This window comes from Salvelinus sp. IW2-2015, unplaced genomic scaffold (assembly GCF_002910315.2).
Source record: "Salvelinus sp. IW2-2015 unplaced genomic scaffold, ASM291031v2 Un_scaffold1238, whole genome shotgun sequence".
In the NCBI taxonomy this organism is placed as follows: domain Eukaryota; kingdom Metazoa; phylum Chordata; class Actinopteri; order Salmoniformes; family Salmonidae; genus Salvelinus; species Salvelinus sp. IW2-2015.
This window is the reverse complement of record NW_019942792.1, coordinates 68,469-87,300: the sequence shown is the minus strand read 5'-3', so window position 1 is coordinate 87,300 and position 18,832 is coordinate 68,469. Positions and strand designations below refer to the sequence as shown.

The following is an 18,832-nucleotide window of genomic DNA, read 5'->3' as shown; positions in this document are numbered from 1 at the left end:
CATCTTGTGACAGACCTTTGTCTGTGAAAACTATTAGCTCATCTTGTGACAGACCTTTGTCTGTGAAAACTATTAGCTCATCTTGTGACAGACCTCTGTCTGTGAAAACTATAAGCTCATCTTGTGACAGACCTTTGTCTGAGAAATTAGCACTAGTAAAGATGTAGCCCAGATGTTCACTAGTAATTTTGCTTCTCTTGCATGTGTAACCGATGTGAAATGGCTAGCTAGTTAGCGGTGGTGCGCGCTAATAGCGTTTCAATCAGTGACGTCACTCGCTCTGAGACCTTGAAGTAGTTGTTCCCCTTGCTCTGCAAGGGCCGTGGCTTTTGTGGCGCGATGGGTAACGATGCTTCGTGCGTGTCAGTTGTCGATGTGTGCAGAGGGTCCCTGTTTCGAGCCCAGGTTGGGGCGAGGAGAGGGACGGAAGCTATACTTTTACACATGTTTCCCTTTCCTGCATGTTTTCCCTTTCTTATCCAAGACATCCTGCATACCAGCCTCCCTTTATGTTTCATGCATGACTCTAATGTCCTTGGGGATGTAAAGGACTTGTAAAAAATAATGTTGTGCTTTTGGAATTGTTCCCGTTCTGACTCTTTGTGTAATTGACWATATGCTAGTTGAATGTAGAAATTGAAGTTGTAAAAGCTAATAATTGTTATATGCCTTTCTTTGTTTCATATTTTGTCATTCCAGTTCGATTTTGATGAAAGTAGCCCTGAAATTAATGTTGTATAATTTTATGATTATGATAGCGATTTAAATGTGTCTTCGATTTCTGGTTTGAATGAGACAATGTAATCCCCTAAGATTATTCTTTCAATAAAGTTCTTGTTTTATTAATATTATATCACTTTTTTATGTCTTTCCTTATATGTAAGACTAAATGCTATTTGTAATTTGTTTGGGTGCAGATATCTGTTTGATCACAGAACATAACATAGGATTCCAGATCACTAAAACATCTGTAACTCATTCACAGTAARATGGTATTTATATTCTGATTTCAGATGATCAATTCTAAATAAAGAAATAAAGAAGACTCAATATGTTACAAGTTTTTCTCTATTGTCATGAGAAAGTTTTGTAAATGGCAGTTGTTTGGGAGAAAAACATTAATTTTCGTTTAAGATACACATTTTCACAGTTGTTTTTTCTTGACTGATTACAATTTGATTGATTGTATGTCATATCATTTGAAAGAGCTGTTTCTCAGCTTTTAAAATATGTATCATGTTTTCATATAAAGTTTGACATAAGCAAATTATTCTAATTTATGCACACTGAGGTCATGGTCCAGTATAAAATGTAACATTCCCTCGGGAAGGAAGAACGTTGTGTCACGCCCTGGCCGTAGAGAGGTTTTTATTCTCTATTTCGGTTAGGTCAGGTTGTGACTAGGGTGGGCATTCTAGTTTCCTTATTTCTATGTTGGTGTGGTTGATTCCCAATCAGGGGCAGCTGTCTATCATTGTCCCTGATTGAGGATCATATATAAGTTGTCATTTTCCTTTTGGGTTTTGTGGGATGTTGTTTTCTGTTTAGTGTCTGTTACCTGACAGAACTGTTCGCTTTCACGTTGTTATTTTGTTTGAGTGTCTTTTTGATAATAAAAATCATGAACACATTCCACGCTGAGCTTTGGTCTCATTCCGAAGACGGACGTTACACGTTGTTTCTTAACGTTCTCTGAAACAAGGTGAAACACCCRTTTGGTCCCGCACCGACAGTTCCTGGGCTCAGTGAAGACGGGTATTAAATTGAAGGAATGAATCCGAGATTCACGCCTGTGGAAGGCGGGGCTTCCAACGAGTCACRGATTACATTGGCCTTGTCAGGTGTGATTGCAGATCCTTCAACTGAAGTCGCGAGAGTGCGACTTCCCATAGTATTTTGTACCTCATTTCCCTCCTTCAGGAAACAGTAGTTATACTCATAACATTACATTCTCAGACTGGGAAGGCATAGATCAGTGAACAGATCCTTTAAAGATTCTGTTAAGAATGGTTGGCCAGCACTTTTTWAAAAACTGTTCTCTCTCTCAATAGATATCACTAGTGCTGCATTCTAAATCCGAATCAGAAAACATTATTGCTATGGAACAAATGGTACTAGCAATTTCTCAAGAAATCGCTCATCTCCCCTGTATGGTTACTTTCTTTATCTTCATTGATTGGTGGGTGGTATCTAGGTCACCTTGAAATAAAATAAAAACTTGCACGCTTTGCCAGTATCAACAGTAGATTGTTAAGTATTGGCCTTGAATTGTCTCTCAGCTGASACACCGAGTAAGTAAGCTCACGCAGTGTGCAAGTTATTTTCTTAAATTATATAATCTAATTACCCAGTGAGAAGTCATAGAAAATATGCAAATGTTTTATATTATTAAATTGGAATTTCAGTTAATCGACTTAAGTTCTTCTAATCGACCCTGACGGACTGGTTTCTTACCAGGACGGGCAGTAGCAGCTCCCGCAGAACATGGCTTAATAGACCCAAACACTGATATTGATATATTGTATGATTAGGCTTGTGTGTGTGTGTGTGTGTGTGTGTGTGTGTGTGTGTGTGTGTGTGTGTGTGTGTGTGTGTGTGTGTGTGTGTGTTCAGTGTGTGTGTGTGTGTGTGTGTGTGGTGGTGGTGTGTGTGTGGTGGTTTGTTGTGGTAGCGGTGTGCTCGTCCGTGCGTGCAAGGTGGCGCGCTGCGCGTGCGTGCTGCTGTGCGTGCGTGGTCGTGCGTGTGTGGCGTTGTTGTTCTTACCAGCACAGGCAGTAGCGTGCCATGCTACCGCCACGAAGCATGGGAAGAAGCCGCGAAACCAATGACCAGGATGTAGGTGTTACAGTGGGCAAACAGGTTGACCACTCCACAAGGATCAGGTAGGCTTGTGATAGTTGGTACTTATGGAACGGGTTCTTATCGCTAGCAACCGGGCCTAGCTGGGTATAGTCTCTGTGATACTGGAGGGGAGAAGGAGTGGGGGGTGAGAGGGGGGGAAGGAGGGAGAAGGGAAGGAGGGGAAGGGAGAGGAGTGAGGGCAGGGGGAGCGAGAAGGGGGGGAGGGAAAGAAGGGAGTGGAGGAAAAGAGAAGGGAGGGGAGGAAAGGAGAGAGTAAAGAGAAGAGAAGAAGGGGAGGGGAGAGAAGGAGAGAGTACAGAGAAAGAGAAGAAGGGGAGGGAGAAGGAGAGGGGGAAGGAGAGGGGACAGAGAAGGAGAATGAGAGTGGGAAGGAGAAAGAGAGGGAGAAGAGAGGAGAAACATCTGTATTAGTCTGTATCAAGACTTTTGATGACTTGAATGATGATTTTATATTATGTTCTTTGTCATCAACGGATCAGTTCATTACTCATGTACCTGTCCTATTTAAAGGTGGGTGGACTGTTGAGTGAGTAGTGCTTCTAGAGACGTACAGACATAACAAGGAGCTTTAGCAAAATGTCAAACCAATGTGCATTCTGTTAGCTTTGTGGCACACATGTTTGGAATGCAAGGAGGCTGTGCTGGACTTTGTCCAGGTTTCAATCAATCCGTAAATCAATCAGCTTTTTGAGAGAAAGAAAGAGAGAGACCAACCTCTATTAGAGAGAGAGAGAGAGAGAGAGAGAGAGTGTGACAGATAGATAGAGAGAGAAAGATGGAGAGAGAGAGATAGATAGAGAGAAAAAGACAGAGAGACAGAGATAGAGAGAAAAAGACAGAGAAACAGAGATAGAGAGAGAAAGACAGAGAGAGATAGATAGAGAGAGAAAGACAGAGAGAGAGATAGAGAGAGAAAGACAGAGAGAGAGATAGAGAGAGAAAGACAGAAAGAGAGACAGATAGAGAGAGACAGATAGAGAGAGACAGATAGAGAGAGAGTGCAGCAGCAGTCTTCAAACATGATGTGTGACATCCTCCATCTCCCACAGAGTTCCCATCTGGAGTCCCGTGTTCCGTCTCGTGTTGGAGAGAATGTCCAGGAACACATTCCATTTAGCAGGGCACCACGTTGCGGAACACTCCGATAGAAAGATATCTAGCCTGAGCGCCACTCTGTTTGTGCTATCATTACAACTCCTTGTCATTCATTGTAATGTTTGGCTTGACTATGACAGCAATGGAGTAAACAAACTTCTCTTACGTGTAGAATACAGAATGACAGAGTCACATCATTTCTATTTGTGATGTTTTTATCTGCAGGGTTCTATACCGTTTGCCTACTCAAGGTAAAGCAAGATACAGAGGTTAATTAGTGCAGTGGCTTATCATGAGCAACAGAGTGTTCCTTCATAATGCCCTGACTGACAACAGCTGACGGCAACCGCTGACGACAAGCGCTGACGACAAGCGCTGACGACAAGCGCTGACGACAAGCGCTGACGACAACAACAGCTTACGGGCAACAGCTGGCGACAACCGCTGACGACAACAACAGCTTACGGGCAACAGCTGACGGCAACCACCGACGACAACCGCTGACGACAACAACCGCTTACGACAACAACAGCTGACAACAGCTTACGACAACAACAGCTGACAACAGCTTACGACAACAACAGCTGACAACAGCTTACGACAACAACAGCTGACAACAGCTTTCGACAACAACAGCTGACAACAGCTGACTCCAACAGCTGAATATGATAGACAAAATCAGTAGATAACAGCGAAACAAATATCTAATGAGTAGATAAGATCTGCATCAACGACTGTATTCATGATCATCTGTCACATCACAGCTATTGATTATGTTTTGAATTCATTAGTTCTCGTGGCTGATAATGACAGATCTATGGGCCCTGGATAAAAATAGTGCAATATACCGTATATATATATATATAGGAAAAAGGGTGCCATTTGGGATTGAGCCTCTCTCTCTCCCGTCTTTTCTGGAGTCAATGTGAATGTGATGGCTGCTGCAGTGGCTGTATTGATCCAGGGTTCAGAAATAGCTCTGGATGGGCAGGCAGGCGAGCAGCATCATCCCATTGATCAATGGAATAAAGTAAACAGGTCCCTCATCCCCATGCAGTCAGATCAGTGCTAGTCTACGGCCCAAATGGCAGCCTACTGCCTATTGCAGTGCACTACTGTTGTAGGGAATGGGATGCAAACCATAGCGATGTCCACTATAGATGGAGTACTGCAGTGATAAAGGCGGAGTGCAGGGACACACTGCAGTTAGTGGACTTGAATCTACTGTGGACTTCTATCAGCTCAGATACTCAGCAGCGTTATCACAGTGTGAGGGTCTCGGGGAAGAAATAGTAGAGTTGAGTGATAGCTTTTTAAGCTGGTAATCTTTTCTAGTCTTACTGATTTGAAAACAAGTCAACAGCCTTTTTGTCAGAATGAGAGTGTAGTTGGCTCACGGTCTCTAGAAAGGCCATCACAAAACATGACTTAAATAGAGAGGCGCCAACAGAGGTTCGCCAAAAAATAAGGTCTGCGGTAAACACAGACTTATATTTTTCATCAGCTAAAGTCACTTTTTGTGAGTTTTGAAGCACATCATGCACATAAAGGCTTCATAGTTCATAAAGATCATGTTAACTGACTAATAAACTCAGAAATAAATAATAATAAACTAAAGAAACGTCCCTTTTTCAGGACCCTGTCTTTCAAAGATAACTTCACAGATCTTCATTGTAAAGGGTTTAAACACTGGTTCCCATGCTTGTTCAATGAACCATAAACAATTCATGAACATGCACCTGTGGAACGGTCTTTAAGACACTAACAGCTTACAGACGGTAGGCAATTAAGGTCACAGTTATGAAAACTTAGGACACTAAAGAGGCCTTTCTACTGACTCTGAAAAACACAAAAAGAAAGATGTCCAGGGTCCCTGCTCATCTGCCTGAACGTGCCTTAGGCATGCTGCAAGGAGGCATGAGGACTGCAGATGTGGCCAGGGCAATAAATTGCAATGTCTGTACTGTGAGACGCTTAAGACAGCGCTACAGGGAGACAAGATGGACAGCTGATCGTCCTCGCAGTGGCACAACACCTGCACAGGATCGGTACATCTGAACATCACACCTGCGGGACAGGTACAGGATTGGCAACAACAATGCCCGAGTTACCACAAAAAACGCACAATCCCTCCGTCAGTGCTCAGACTGTCCACAATAGGCTGAGAGAGTCTGGACTGAGGCTTGTAGGCCTGTTGTAAGGCAGGTCCTCACCAGACATCACTGGCCACAACATCGCCTATGGGCCAAACCCACCATCGCTGGAACCAGACAGGACTGGCAAAAAGTGCTCTTCACTGACGAGTCGCGGTTTTGTCTCACCAGGGGTGATGGTCAGATTCCGCGTTTATTGTCGAAGGAATGAGCGTTACACACGAGGCCTGTACTCTGGAGCGGGATCGATTTGGGAGGTGGAGGGTCCATCATGGTCTGGGGCGGTGTGTCACAGCATCATCGGACTGAGCTTGTTGTCATTGCAGGCAATCTCAATGCTGTGCATTACAGGGAAGACATCCTCCTCCCTCATGTTGGTACCTCTCCTGCAGGCTCATCCTGACATGACCCTCCAGCATGACATGCCACCAGCTATACTGCTCGTTCTGTGCGTGATTTCCTGCAAGCAGGAATGTCAGTGTTCTGGCCATGGCAGCAAAGAGCCCGGATCTCAATCCATTAAGCACGTCTGGGACCTGTTGGATCGGAGGTTGAAGGCAGTGCGATTCCCCCAGAAATGTCCAGGAACTTGCAGGTGCCTTGGTGGAAGAGTGGGGTAACATCTCACAGCAAGAACTGGCAAATCTGGTGCAGTCCATGAGGAGATGAACTGCAGTACTTAATGCAGCTGGTGGCCACACCAGATATGACTGTTACTTTTGATTTTTACCCCCCTTTCGTTCAGGGACACATTATTCCATTTCTGTCACATGTCTGTGGAACTTGTTCAGTTTATGTCTCAGTTGTTGAATCTTGTTATGTTCATCAAATATTTACACATGTTAAGTTTGATGAAAATAAACGCAGTTGACGGTGAGAGGACGTTTCTTTTTTTGCTGAGTTTAGTATATCATAGAACAAAACATGACGCCTTCATAATTCATAAAGGTCATGTTAACTGACTAATAGTATCACATAGAACTGTTTCTCCCCCTGTATTCCCCCTGGAGAAACAGACTAGCCTGAGGTTTGTTTCCCTCCGGAGAAAGACTAGCCTAGGTTCTTCCCCCCTGGAGAAAGACTGGCCTGAGCGGTTGTTCCCCCCTGAAACAGACAGCCTGAGGTGTTCCCCCTGGAAACAGACTAGCCCTGAGGTTTCTTCCCCCTGGAAACAGACTAGCCTGAGGTTGTTCCCCCCCTGGAGAACAGACTAGCCCTGAGTTGTTCCCCCTGGAGAACAGACTAGCCCTGAGGTTCTTCCCCCCCTGGAGAACAGACTAGCCTGAGGTTGTTCCCCCCCGTGGAGAAAGACTAGCCCTGAGGTTTTGTTCCCCCTGGAGAACAGACTAGCCTGAGGTTGTTCCCCCCCGGAGAAAGACTAGCCCTGATGTTCTTCCCCCCGGAGAACAGACTAGCCCTGAGGGTTTGCCCCCCCTGGAGAACAGACTAGCCTGAAGTTCTTCCCCCCTGGAGAAAGACTAGCCCTGGGGTTGTTCCCCCCCCTGGAGAACAGACTAGCCCTGAGGTTGTTCCCCCGTGGAGAAAAGAACTAACGCCCTGAGGTTGTTCCCCTGGAGAACAGACTAGCCTAGGTTCTTCCCCCCCCTGGAGAACAGACTAGCCCTGGTGTTTTTTGTCTGTTTTACTCACAGCAGGTTGGTGGAAGTTTTTTTTACAGCTGTTTCTGTAGAAACGCAGGACAATGGGTTTCAATAGAGCTGCCTCTCTCTCTCTCTAGCCTGGTCCCAGATCAGTTTGTGCCATCTTGCCAACTCATGACAACTCAAGACCCCACATGACAAAAATGCTACAGTTTACTATAGAATACTACACTACTTACTATAGAATTCTATACTAAACTGTATTATACTATAGAATACTACACTACTTACTATAGAATTCTATACTAAACTGTATTATACTGTAGAATACTATACTACATACTRTAGTATCACTCGATCATGTGTAGTACTTACTATAGTATGTGGTAATATACTGTAGAATACTATAGTAAATACTACAGTAATGTATGCAAAAACACTACAGTCCGCAAAAAACACAACACTTTTTGAAACTATATTAAATATTACAGTATTTCATTTGCATATACCCCGCCCATATCACAATTTGTGCCACCCATAAGATATAAACCTACATGCCAAGTATAGACCATATACAGTGCCGCGAAAAAGTATTTGGCCCCATTTCTGATTTTCTCTATTTTTGCATAGAAACTGACTGTTATTAGATCTTCAACCAAAACCTAATATTAAATCAAGGGAACCTGAGTTTACAAATAACCAAAAATTATAGTTATTTATTTATTTAATTAAACAGAGTTAAGCAACACCCTATGTCCCCTGTGTGAAAAAGTAATTGCCCACTTACACTCAATAACTGGTTGTACCACCTTTATCTGCAACGACTGCAACCAAACGCTTCCTGTTAGTTGTTGATCAGTCTCTCACATGTCGTCCAAAAAGTTGACTACATTTTGCCAAAAAAAGCACCTGGAAGCACCTGGATGATCATCAAAACTCTTGGAAGAATGTTCTATGGACAATAGAACTTTTTAGAAGACATGGGTCCCGTTATGTCTGGCGAAAACCAAATACTGCATTCCATAGTAAGAACCTCATACCAACGGTCAAGCATGGTGGTGGTAGTGTGTTGGTTTGGGGATGCTTTGCTGCCTCAGGACCTGGACGACTTGCCTTAATAGTAAGGAACCATGAATTCTGCTCTGTATCAGAGAATCCTACAGGAGAATGTCAGGCCATCCGTCTGTGAGCTGAAGCTGAAGCGCAGCTGGGTCATGYAGCAAGACAATGATCCAAAACACACAATCAAGTCTTCATGAAAATGGATAGAAAGCAACAAAAGAAGTTTAGGAATGGCCTAGTCAAAGTCCAGACCTAATCCCAATTGAGATGTTGTGGCAAGACTTGAAACGAGTAGTTCTTGCTTGAAAACTCAGAAAAGTCGCTGAGTTAAAGCAGTTCTGCATGCAAGAGAGGGCCARAATTCTTCTACAGTGATGTAAGAGACTGATCAACAACTACAGGAAGCRTTTGGTTGGAGTCATTGCAGCTAAAGTTGACACAACCAGTTATTGAGTGTAAGGGGGCCATTACTTTTTCACACAAGGGCATCGGATGTTGGATAACTTTGTCCATAAAATAAATGAAATAAGTATGAAATTGTTGTGTTATTTGTTCACTCAGGTTCCCTTTATCTAATATTAGGTTTTGGTTGAAGATCTGATAACATTCAGTATCAAAAATATACAAAAGTAGAGAAAATTAGAAAGGGAGAAAAAAAAATTCACAGCCCTGCAAAGTATTCCCTATAATATATATAGCCTATATATATATATATATATATATATCTTCACTATCCTCAAAGGGATATTCAATATATATTTATATATATTTTTTTCACCCCTCTACCAATAGGTGCCCTTCTTTGCAAGGCATTGGAAAACCTCCCTGGTCTTTGTCGTTGAATCTGTACTTGAAATTCACATGCTCGACTAAAGGACCTTACATATAATGTGTGGGGTACAGAGACCCAGACAGAGTTTTCATTAAAAAACACCATTATTGCACACAGAGTGAGTCCACGCAACTTATTATGTGACTTGTTCAGCAAATTGTTAATCCTGAACTTATGTAGGCTTGCCATAACAAAGGGGTTGAATACTTATTGACTTAAGAACTTTTCAGCTTTTGTTAACAAATTAATTTTAAAAAATKAATTCTAAAAACATAATTCAAGTTTGACATTGTGGGGTGTGTAGATCAGTGACACAACATCTGAAAGAAGTCAAGGGGTGTGAATACTTTCTGAAGGAACTGCATACTACAGTTTTCATTACTACAGTATTTATACTACAGTTAACTGTACATACTACAGTATTCATTACTACAGTATTTATACTACAGTTAACTGTACATACTACAGTATTCATTACTACAGTATTTATACTACAGTTAACTGTACATACTACAGTATTCACTGTAGTGTTGTTAATGACTTTAGTCCGCAAAAAAACTACAGTGAATACTAGAGTAAAGCCTGCAAAAAAACAGTACAGTGAATACTATAGTATTTACAGTATTTCATAGTATACTATAGTATGTTTTCATGTGGGACAGCACAAACAGATCCGGAACCAGGATCTCTCTCTCCACTCTACTCTTCCTGTAAGCCAAACGGGTTGGGAATGGGAAGTCACAAATAATACTATAGTATTTACAGTATTTCATAGTATACTATAGTATATTTTCATGTGGGACAGCACAAACAGATCCGGAACCAGGATCTCTCTCTCTCTCCACTCTACTCTTCCTGTAAGCCAAACGGGTTGGGAATGGGAAGTCACAATGGCTCTCACCTCTGTCAGCCAGAAAAGACAAGCAGGTGTTAGTGCTACACGTCTCCCAGCGATAACCCTTAACAAGCTAAAGGTCCAACTACAAGGCAGAAGGATTGCTTTTCAATTCCTCTCACTTCAAAAGAGACATTTAATCAAATCAAATGTATTTTATAAAGCCCGTTTTACATCGGCAGGTGTCACAAAGGGCTAGTGAGGTTCCCCTGTTAAAGCAGCCCACATGAAAAAATACTACAGTTTACTATAGAATTCTATAGTAAACTGTATCCCTCAATCATGTGTAGTACTTACTATAGGATGTTGTAGTATCCTGTAGAATACTACAGTAAATACTACAGCAATGTCCACAAAAACACTTCCCTTTTTTAACTATAGTAAATACTACAGCATTTAATTTGCATGTGCCCTGCTCATTTCCTTCCCCCAGAGGTGAGAAACCTACATGCCAAGTATTGTGTTCCCTACAGGTTATTTAAAAAAAAAGCAGAAGTGCTATACTATCTGTTCAGACSCCAGTCATACATACCTACAGATTCTGGAAAAGGAGAAACCCTCCACTTCTATGTCAAAAAAAGATATACAGTAAATACTACAGTAGTCTGAAGTCTGCAAATACTACATTATAAACTGGGTGGTTCAAGCCCCGAATGCTGATTGGCTGACATATTGTTACTGCTCTAATTATGTTGCTAGCCAGTTTATAATAGCAATAAGGCACCTCAGGGGTTTGTGGTATATTGCCAATATACCACGGCTAAGGGCTGTATCCAGGCATGGAGAACCTTAGTGGATGGCCTATGCTCTGAGTTAAAGGGTTTAACACAGTGAGGTCTTTAGTCCGCAAAATCACTACAGTGRATAGTCTAGTTTTTATACCATAGTATACTATAATATTTTTTTCATGTGGGAGAGTTTTAAACCACSTTAGTCAGTCCTCTTTCCCCCTAGTCTTTCTCATTACTAAACAATCTCTGTTGGCTCATCTCCCCACCTCTTTTGTAAACATCCCCACCTCAATGATTATGAGGGAACAATATCAACCAGGCACTTCAACATTGGACAAAAAATGTATAAATCGGAATTCCCTCATGTCGCCATGGCAACCACTTTTACACACTAAGCCGTTGCCTAGCGACCCCAGTGGATCTGCCGACGGTGGCCTGACATGAGGCCTGGTCTGGAGCATAGAAATGTAAATAATAGAATGCATAAACATGGACTGGAATGGGAATGTGCATTCTATTAATTATATTTCTATGGTCTGGACTATGGTGGCCCTCCTCTCTGTCTGAGCTCAGCTAGCTGAAAGGACCTGTTTCAATGGAGGTGGGGAGGGAGGGTGGACGGAGGGAGGCTGGGGGACATGTTGGGTTTGTTGTGGCGTGTGTGCGTGCGAGGGTGGCAGTCTGTCTCTCTCTCTCTCTCTCCGTTTGCTTTCTGGGAACATGGAACATGACATGGCAGCAGAATGTGAGACAGAACGCATGTGTGCTGAGAATAACTCAATGCTATCATCCCTGCTCCTCTCACAGACAGGCTCAGACTCACTTACTTTAATACACAAAGTCCGTGAGGAGCATAGGCCATCGATTTATGTTCTCCATGGCACCCTCTGCTCGTTTAGAGGTACTTTGGGTTCAAGACGGAAATAGAGACATCCATACCCACTGTTGAGTTTGTCTGGGGTCAGCATTCACGAACTGACTGGATCTCGGCTCATATGGACGAACCTCTGTGTTAGACCTACATTCATTCACATACCAACTCCCACTGCCTAATCTCAGAAGCCAGAACCAAATTGTGTGCACTAGCTAGCCATCTACTCAATATGACAGTCTGTCACAAGATACATCTCCAGTCATTACATTCCCTCCATTACTATACACAGAGCAAAGGACTGTTGTAACAGACATTCTCTTGGGAAACCGTTTGGCTGAACTAGTTACCCACAATCATAACCAATATAGCACATTCATCACTCCACTGAAGACACACGGGGTTTAGTCCCAAAAATGCACCATATTCCCTTTAATAGTGGACTACAAAAGTAGTGGAGATCTGGTTAAAAGTAGTGCGTTATATAGAGGACAGGGACCCACTTGGAACAAAACCACAGTTTAGGCTAATAGAGGACAACAACCCATTTGCTAATTAGCTAGTACACTACAGTACAGATCCAAATCACCTACTAACATTTTACTAAAGCACAAGTTTACAGTTTTTAATTGTCACTGTGCACAAGCACATTGAAAGGCCTTTCTTGGTTGATCTTTCCCAACAATGCAATACTGGTAAGCTATATACAGGGACAGTTCCAGGGTCAGTGCCAACACCATTTTACAATGAGGGGGAGGGTTAGATATGTATAGGGGTAAGGTGACTATATACAGGGACAGTTCCAGGGTCAGTGCCAACACCATATTACAATGTGCAGGGATACTGGAGTGATAGAGGCAGATACAGTATGTATAGGGGTAAGGTGACTAGGCATCAGGATACATGGGTAAACAGAGTAGCAGCAGCTTATATGATGATTGTATGTGAGGGTGTGTTCGTGAGTGTAGAGTCAGTATGAATGTGTGTGTTATGTGTGTGTGTTATGTGTTATGTGTTACGTGTGTGTGTGTGTGTTGGAGTGTGTTTTTGTTCGACCTTATGTTATTTTTTAGTTCTACATTGAGTCTAACTATCTATGCATATGTAACAGTATAACTTTAGTCCGTCCCCTCGCGCGAACCAGGGACCCTCTGCACACATCAACAACAGTCACCCACGAAGCATCATTACCCATCGCTCCACAAAAGCCGCGGCCCTTGCAGAGCAAGGGGAACCACTACTTCAAGGTCTCAGAGCAGGTGACGTCACAGATTGAAAGGCTATTAGCGCGCACCACCGCTAACTAGATAGTCATTTCACATCGGTTACACATAGTCACTAGTTACACATAGTCACTAGTTACACATAGTCACTAGTTACACATAGTTACAAATTACCTCGACTAACCTGTACCCCAGCACATTCACTCAGTACCGGTACTCCCTGTATATAGCCTCGTTATTGTTATTTTGCTGCTACTTTTTTATTTTTTACTTTAGTTTATTTAGTAAATATTTTCTTAATACTTATTTTATTAAAACTGCATTGTTGGTTAAGGGTTTGTTAAGTAAGCATTTCACAGGAAGTTCTACACCTGTTGTATTCGGCGCATGTGGCAAATACATTGTTGAGTTTAGAGCTTGCAAGAAAGGCATTTCACTGTACTTGTGCACGTGACAACATTAAAAATTGAAACTTGAAAAACTACAAATAGAAGGATCAAGTCAGATAGTCCGTGTAGCCATTTTATTAGCTATTTATCAGTCTTATGACTAAGAGATAGAACTTGTTCAAGAGCCTGTTGGTGTCAGAGATGTCGCTCCGGTACCGCTTGCCATGCGGAAGCAGAGAGAAGAGTCTATGACTTGGGTAGCTGGAGTCTATCAATTTTCCCTGCCTTCCTTTCACACCGCCTGATATAGTGGTCCTGGATGGCATGGGGGTCTCGGCGCCAGTGATTGTACTGGGGAGTCCGCACCCCCCCCCTCCGTAGCGCCATATGATCGAAGGCGGTGCAGTTGAGATACCAAGCGGTGTTGCACAGATCCATACCAACTACTAACATGGTACTCCAAGAACATCTGCTAAATTATTCTAATGCAAATGTAAGTGTGTGTACTTGAAATTGTTAAAAGCACATTCAGCCATCTGGCTTTAGCTACAGTATGCACGTGGTGTGTACAGCTAGGCTAGCGGTCTGGTCAGAGGAGAAAGACGTTTATACTAGGGGTGTGCCCCTATATACTGCACTACATTTGACCAGGATCCCATATAGATAATAGAGTACCATTGAGGACGCAAGCCTGGTTTTCATACAGAGTGGCCTCAGCCTCATCAATGGGGATACTACTGAGCTAAACTCGATGGCTCGGGCCACTAGGCCAAAGTTCAGGTTTTATATAAGAACGTGTTACATAAGACTACTGCGGCTAGGGTCTGACTCTGCGCTGCTACAGTACTCACAAATAATTCATAAATAGCGTCAGAAGAACAAGATGACTAATAGCTGAGGACTATTTCTTTTCTATCCTCACTTCTAAAAACTATTTCTGAAAATCTATCCAACCACAACGGCACAGGAGGCTGGTTCTACCTCTAAACACAGTGCCCTGAAAACTACACGTTTCAAGATATAGTATGTTTGCGTCATTTTCTAAAATAAATTCTTATCTCATAACCACTGCAAAGGAAACTAGGTAGTCGGCTGGGCTCGTTCTACATGACTAGGCATACGGAAAAACTGGACATTTGAATCTTGCATATATTCATAGAAAAATGTTGAAACACTCGGCTCATTCAATTAATGTACTGGCTTTCCAGATTGATTGCCAACAGCTTGAGGTCGTTTGGATCAATTACTTTGCCAGTCATGCTCTGTTGGTCACATAGGCAAAATTGTCACGGGGGACATGGCAAAATGTGTTGAAATGCAGGAATCTAGCTGTTTTACAAAAACAATCTGCTTTCCCCAAAACAATATTGTTATTATTTTTGGGGGGTTGGGGGTAGGTCCCCCAGAGACCCAAATGCGTTAGTCCGGCCCTGCTCGGACGCACTGCATGTCCTCTGCTCAGCGACGCGGTCTATAGACATTCGCACAGTCTATTCGCGCTCATCCCTCACTCATTTCAGTCAGGGGCGATACGAGGGGGGAGGGCCCGAGGTGGCACCAGCAAAACAACTATAATAAAACTCAGTCTTCATCTTTTTGTGTCTTCATAATATAAATAAATATGCATGTGTGCATCATTATAATGCAACTCAGTGTTCATATTTTGTGAATTTGTTCTATTTGCCTTCAAATACCTTCATTAATGATGATGGCGACTTATCCTTCCACTTGCGCTGGGTTTACAAAATACCCTTTCATATATAGGCCTCAAAATACCCTTTCATATATAGGCCTCAAAATACCCTTTCATATATAGGCCTCAAAATACCATTTCATATATAGGCCTCAAAATACCCTTTCATATATAGGCCTCAAAATACCCTTTCATATATAGGCCTCAAAATACCCCATCCATACAATCCATTTGGGAAGTTTTCAGACCCCTTCACTTTTTCCACATTTTGATACGTTACAGCCTTATTCCAACACGTAAAAAAATATCAAATAATAATAATCTCATCAATATACAGTATATATATTTGTTTTACAAATGTCACATTTACATGAGTATTCAGACCCTTTACTCAGTACTTTGTTGAAGCTCCTTTGACAGTGACTACAGCCTTGAGTCTTCTTGGGCATGACGCTACAAGCTTGGCACACCTGTATTTGGGGAATTTCTCCCATTCTTCTCTACAGATCCTCTCAAGCTCTGTCAGGTTGGACGGGGAGTGTTGCTGCACAGCTATTTTCAAGTCTCTCCAGAGATGTTCGATTTGGTTCAAGTCCATCTCTGGCTGGGCCACACAAGGACATTCAGAGACTTGTCCCAATGCCACTCTTGCATTGTCTTGGCTGTATGCTTAGGGTTGTTGTCCTGTTGGAAGGTGAACCTTTGCCCCAGTCTGAGGTCCTGAGTGCTCTGAAGCAGGTTTTCATCAAGGATCTCTCTGTACTTTGCTCTGTTAATCTTTCCCTCGATCCTGACTAGTCTCCCAGTCCCTGCCGCTGAAAAACATTCCCATAGCATGATGCTGCCACCCCCATGCTTCACCGTAGGGATGGTGCCAGGTTTCTTCCGGAAGTGACGCTTGGCATTCAGGCCAAAGAGTTCAATCTTGGTTTCATCAGACCAGAGAATCTTGTTTCTCATGATCTGAAAGTACTTTAGGTGCCTTTTGGAAAACTTCAAGCGGTCTGTCATGTGCCTTTTACTGAGGAGTGGTTTCCGTCTGACCACTCGACCATAAAGGCCTRATTGGTGGAGTGCTGCAAAGATGGTTGTCCTTCTGGAAGGTTCTCCCATCTCCACAGAGGAACTCTGGAGCTCTGTCACAGTGACCATCGGGTTCTTGGTGACCTCCCTGACCAAGGCCCTTCTCCCCCGATTGCTCAGTTTGGCCRGGCGGCCAGCTCTAGGAAGAGTCTTGGTGGATCCAAACTTCTTCCATTTAAGAACGATGGAGGCCATTGTGTTCTTCGGGACCTTCAATGCTGTAGACATTTTTTGTTACCCTTCCTCAGATCTGTGCCTCGACACAATCCTGTCTTGGAGCTCTACGGACAATTCCTTCAACCTCATGGCTTGGTTTTTGCTCTGACATGCACTGTCAACTGTGGGACCTTATATAGACAGGTGTGTGGCTTTCCAAATCATGTCCAATCAAATGAATGTACCATAGGTGGACTCCAGTCAAGTTGTAGAAACATCTCAAGGATGATCAATGGAAACTCGTGCTACCTGTCCCAGACCTGCTGTTTTCAACTGTCTAGAGACAGCAGGAGCGGTAGAGATACTCTTAATGATCGGCTATGAAAAGCCAACTGACATTTATTCCTGAGGTGCTGACTTGCTGCACCCTCGACAACTACTGTGATTATTATTATTTGACCATGCTGGTCATTTATGAACATTTGAACATCTTGGCCATGTTCTGTTATAATCTCCACCCGACACAGCCAGAAGAAGACTGGCCACACCCTCATAGCCTGGTTCCTCTCTAGGTTTCTTCCTAGGTTTGGCCTTTCTAGGGACTTTTTCCTAGCCACCGTGCTTCTACACCTGCATTGCTTTGCTGTTGGGGTTTTAGGCTGGGTTTCTGTACAGCACTTTGAGATATCAGCTGATGTAAGAAGGGCTATATAAATACATTTGATTTGATTTGAAATAGGATGCACCTGAGCTCAATTTCACATCTCATAGTGAAGGGTCTGAATACCAAAGGTTTCTAAAAGCATTTTTTGCTTTTTCATTACGGGTATGTGGTGTAGATTGAGAGGAAATTTGTTGTTTTTTAAAACCATTTTAGAGAAGGCTGTATAGTAAGCAAAATGTGGGAAAAGTAAAGGGTCTGAATAAAGCATGTATCCCCCTCCATATATCCCCCTCCATATATCCCCCTCCATATAAACCCCTCCATTTAAACCCTCCATATATCCCCCTCCATATATTCCCCCTCCATATATACCCTCCATATAAACCCCTCCATATAACCCCTTCCATACACAACCCCTCCATATAAACCCCTCCATATATACCCTCCATATATACCCCCTCCATATAAACCCCTCCATATACCCCCTCCATATATACCCCTCCATATAAACCCCTCCATATATCCCCTCCATATAAACCCCTCCATATATCCCCCTCCATATATCCCTCCATATAAAACCCTCCATATATACCCCTCCATATATGCTTCACAGTAGTATGGTGTTCTTTGGATGCAACCAGCATTCTTTTCCTCCAAACACGACGAGTTGGGTTTTACCAAAAAGTTCTATTTTTGGTTTCATCTGACCAATATGACATTCTCCAATCTTCTTCTGGATCATCCAATGCTCTCTAGCAAACTTCAGACGGGCCGGACATGACTGGCTTAAGCAGGGGGACACGTCTGGCACTGCAGGATTTGAGTTCCCTGGCGGCGTAGTGTGTTACTGATGGTGGCTTTGTTACTTGTTGTCCCAGCTCTCTGCAGGTCATTCACAGGTCCCCCGTGTGGTTCTGGGGTTGTTTGCTCACCGTTCTTGTGATCATTTGACCCCACGGTGAGATCTTGCGTGGAGCCCCCAGACCGAGGGGATTATCAGTGATCTTGTATGCCTTCCATTTCCTAATAATTGCTCCCACAGTTGATTTCTTAACCAAGCTGCTTACCTATGTGCAGATTCAGTCTTCCCAGCCTGGTGCAGGTCTACAATTTTTGTTCTCTTGTCCTTTGATAGCTCTTTGGTCTTGCCATATGGGTTTGGAGTGTGACTGTTTGAGGTTGTGGACAGGTGTCTTTTATACTGATAACAAGTTCAAAACAGGTGCCATTAATACAGGTAACGAGTGGAGGACAGAGGAGCCTCTTAAAGAAGAAGTTACAGGTCTGTGAGAGCCAGATATCTTCTTGTTTGGTAGGGTGACCAAATACTATTTTCCACCATAATTGCAAATAATTAATTTAAAATCCTACAATGTGATTTTTCTGGATTTTTTTTCTCATTTTTGTCTGTCATAGTTGAAGTGTACTTTGATGAAAATTACAGGCGGCTGGTGCTGACTAAATACTTTTTTGCCCCCACGTATACCCTCCATTATTATACCCCCCTTCCACACACCTCAAT

At 42.9% G+C, this 18,832-nt stretch overlaps 1 protein-coding gene across 1 annotated transcript in view; it reads right to left on the bottom strand.

The window, feature by feature from the left end:
• Positions 1–18,832, bottom strand: part of slc16a4 (solute carrier family 16 member 4) — a 67,306-nt gene that overhangs the window by 10,313 nt on the left and 38,161 nt on the right. The window contains exon 9 of the mRNA XM_070438849.1: positions 5,355–5,359. Within this exon, the coding sequence (XP_070294950.1) occupies positions 5,355–5,359 (5 nt within the window). The remainder of the gene's footprint in view (positions 1–5,354; positions 5,360–18,832) is intronic.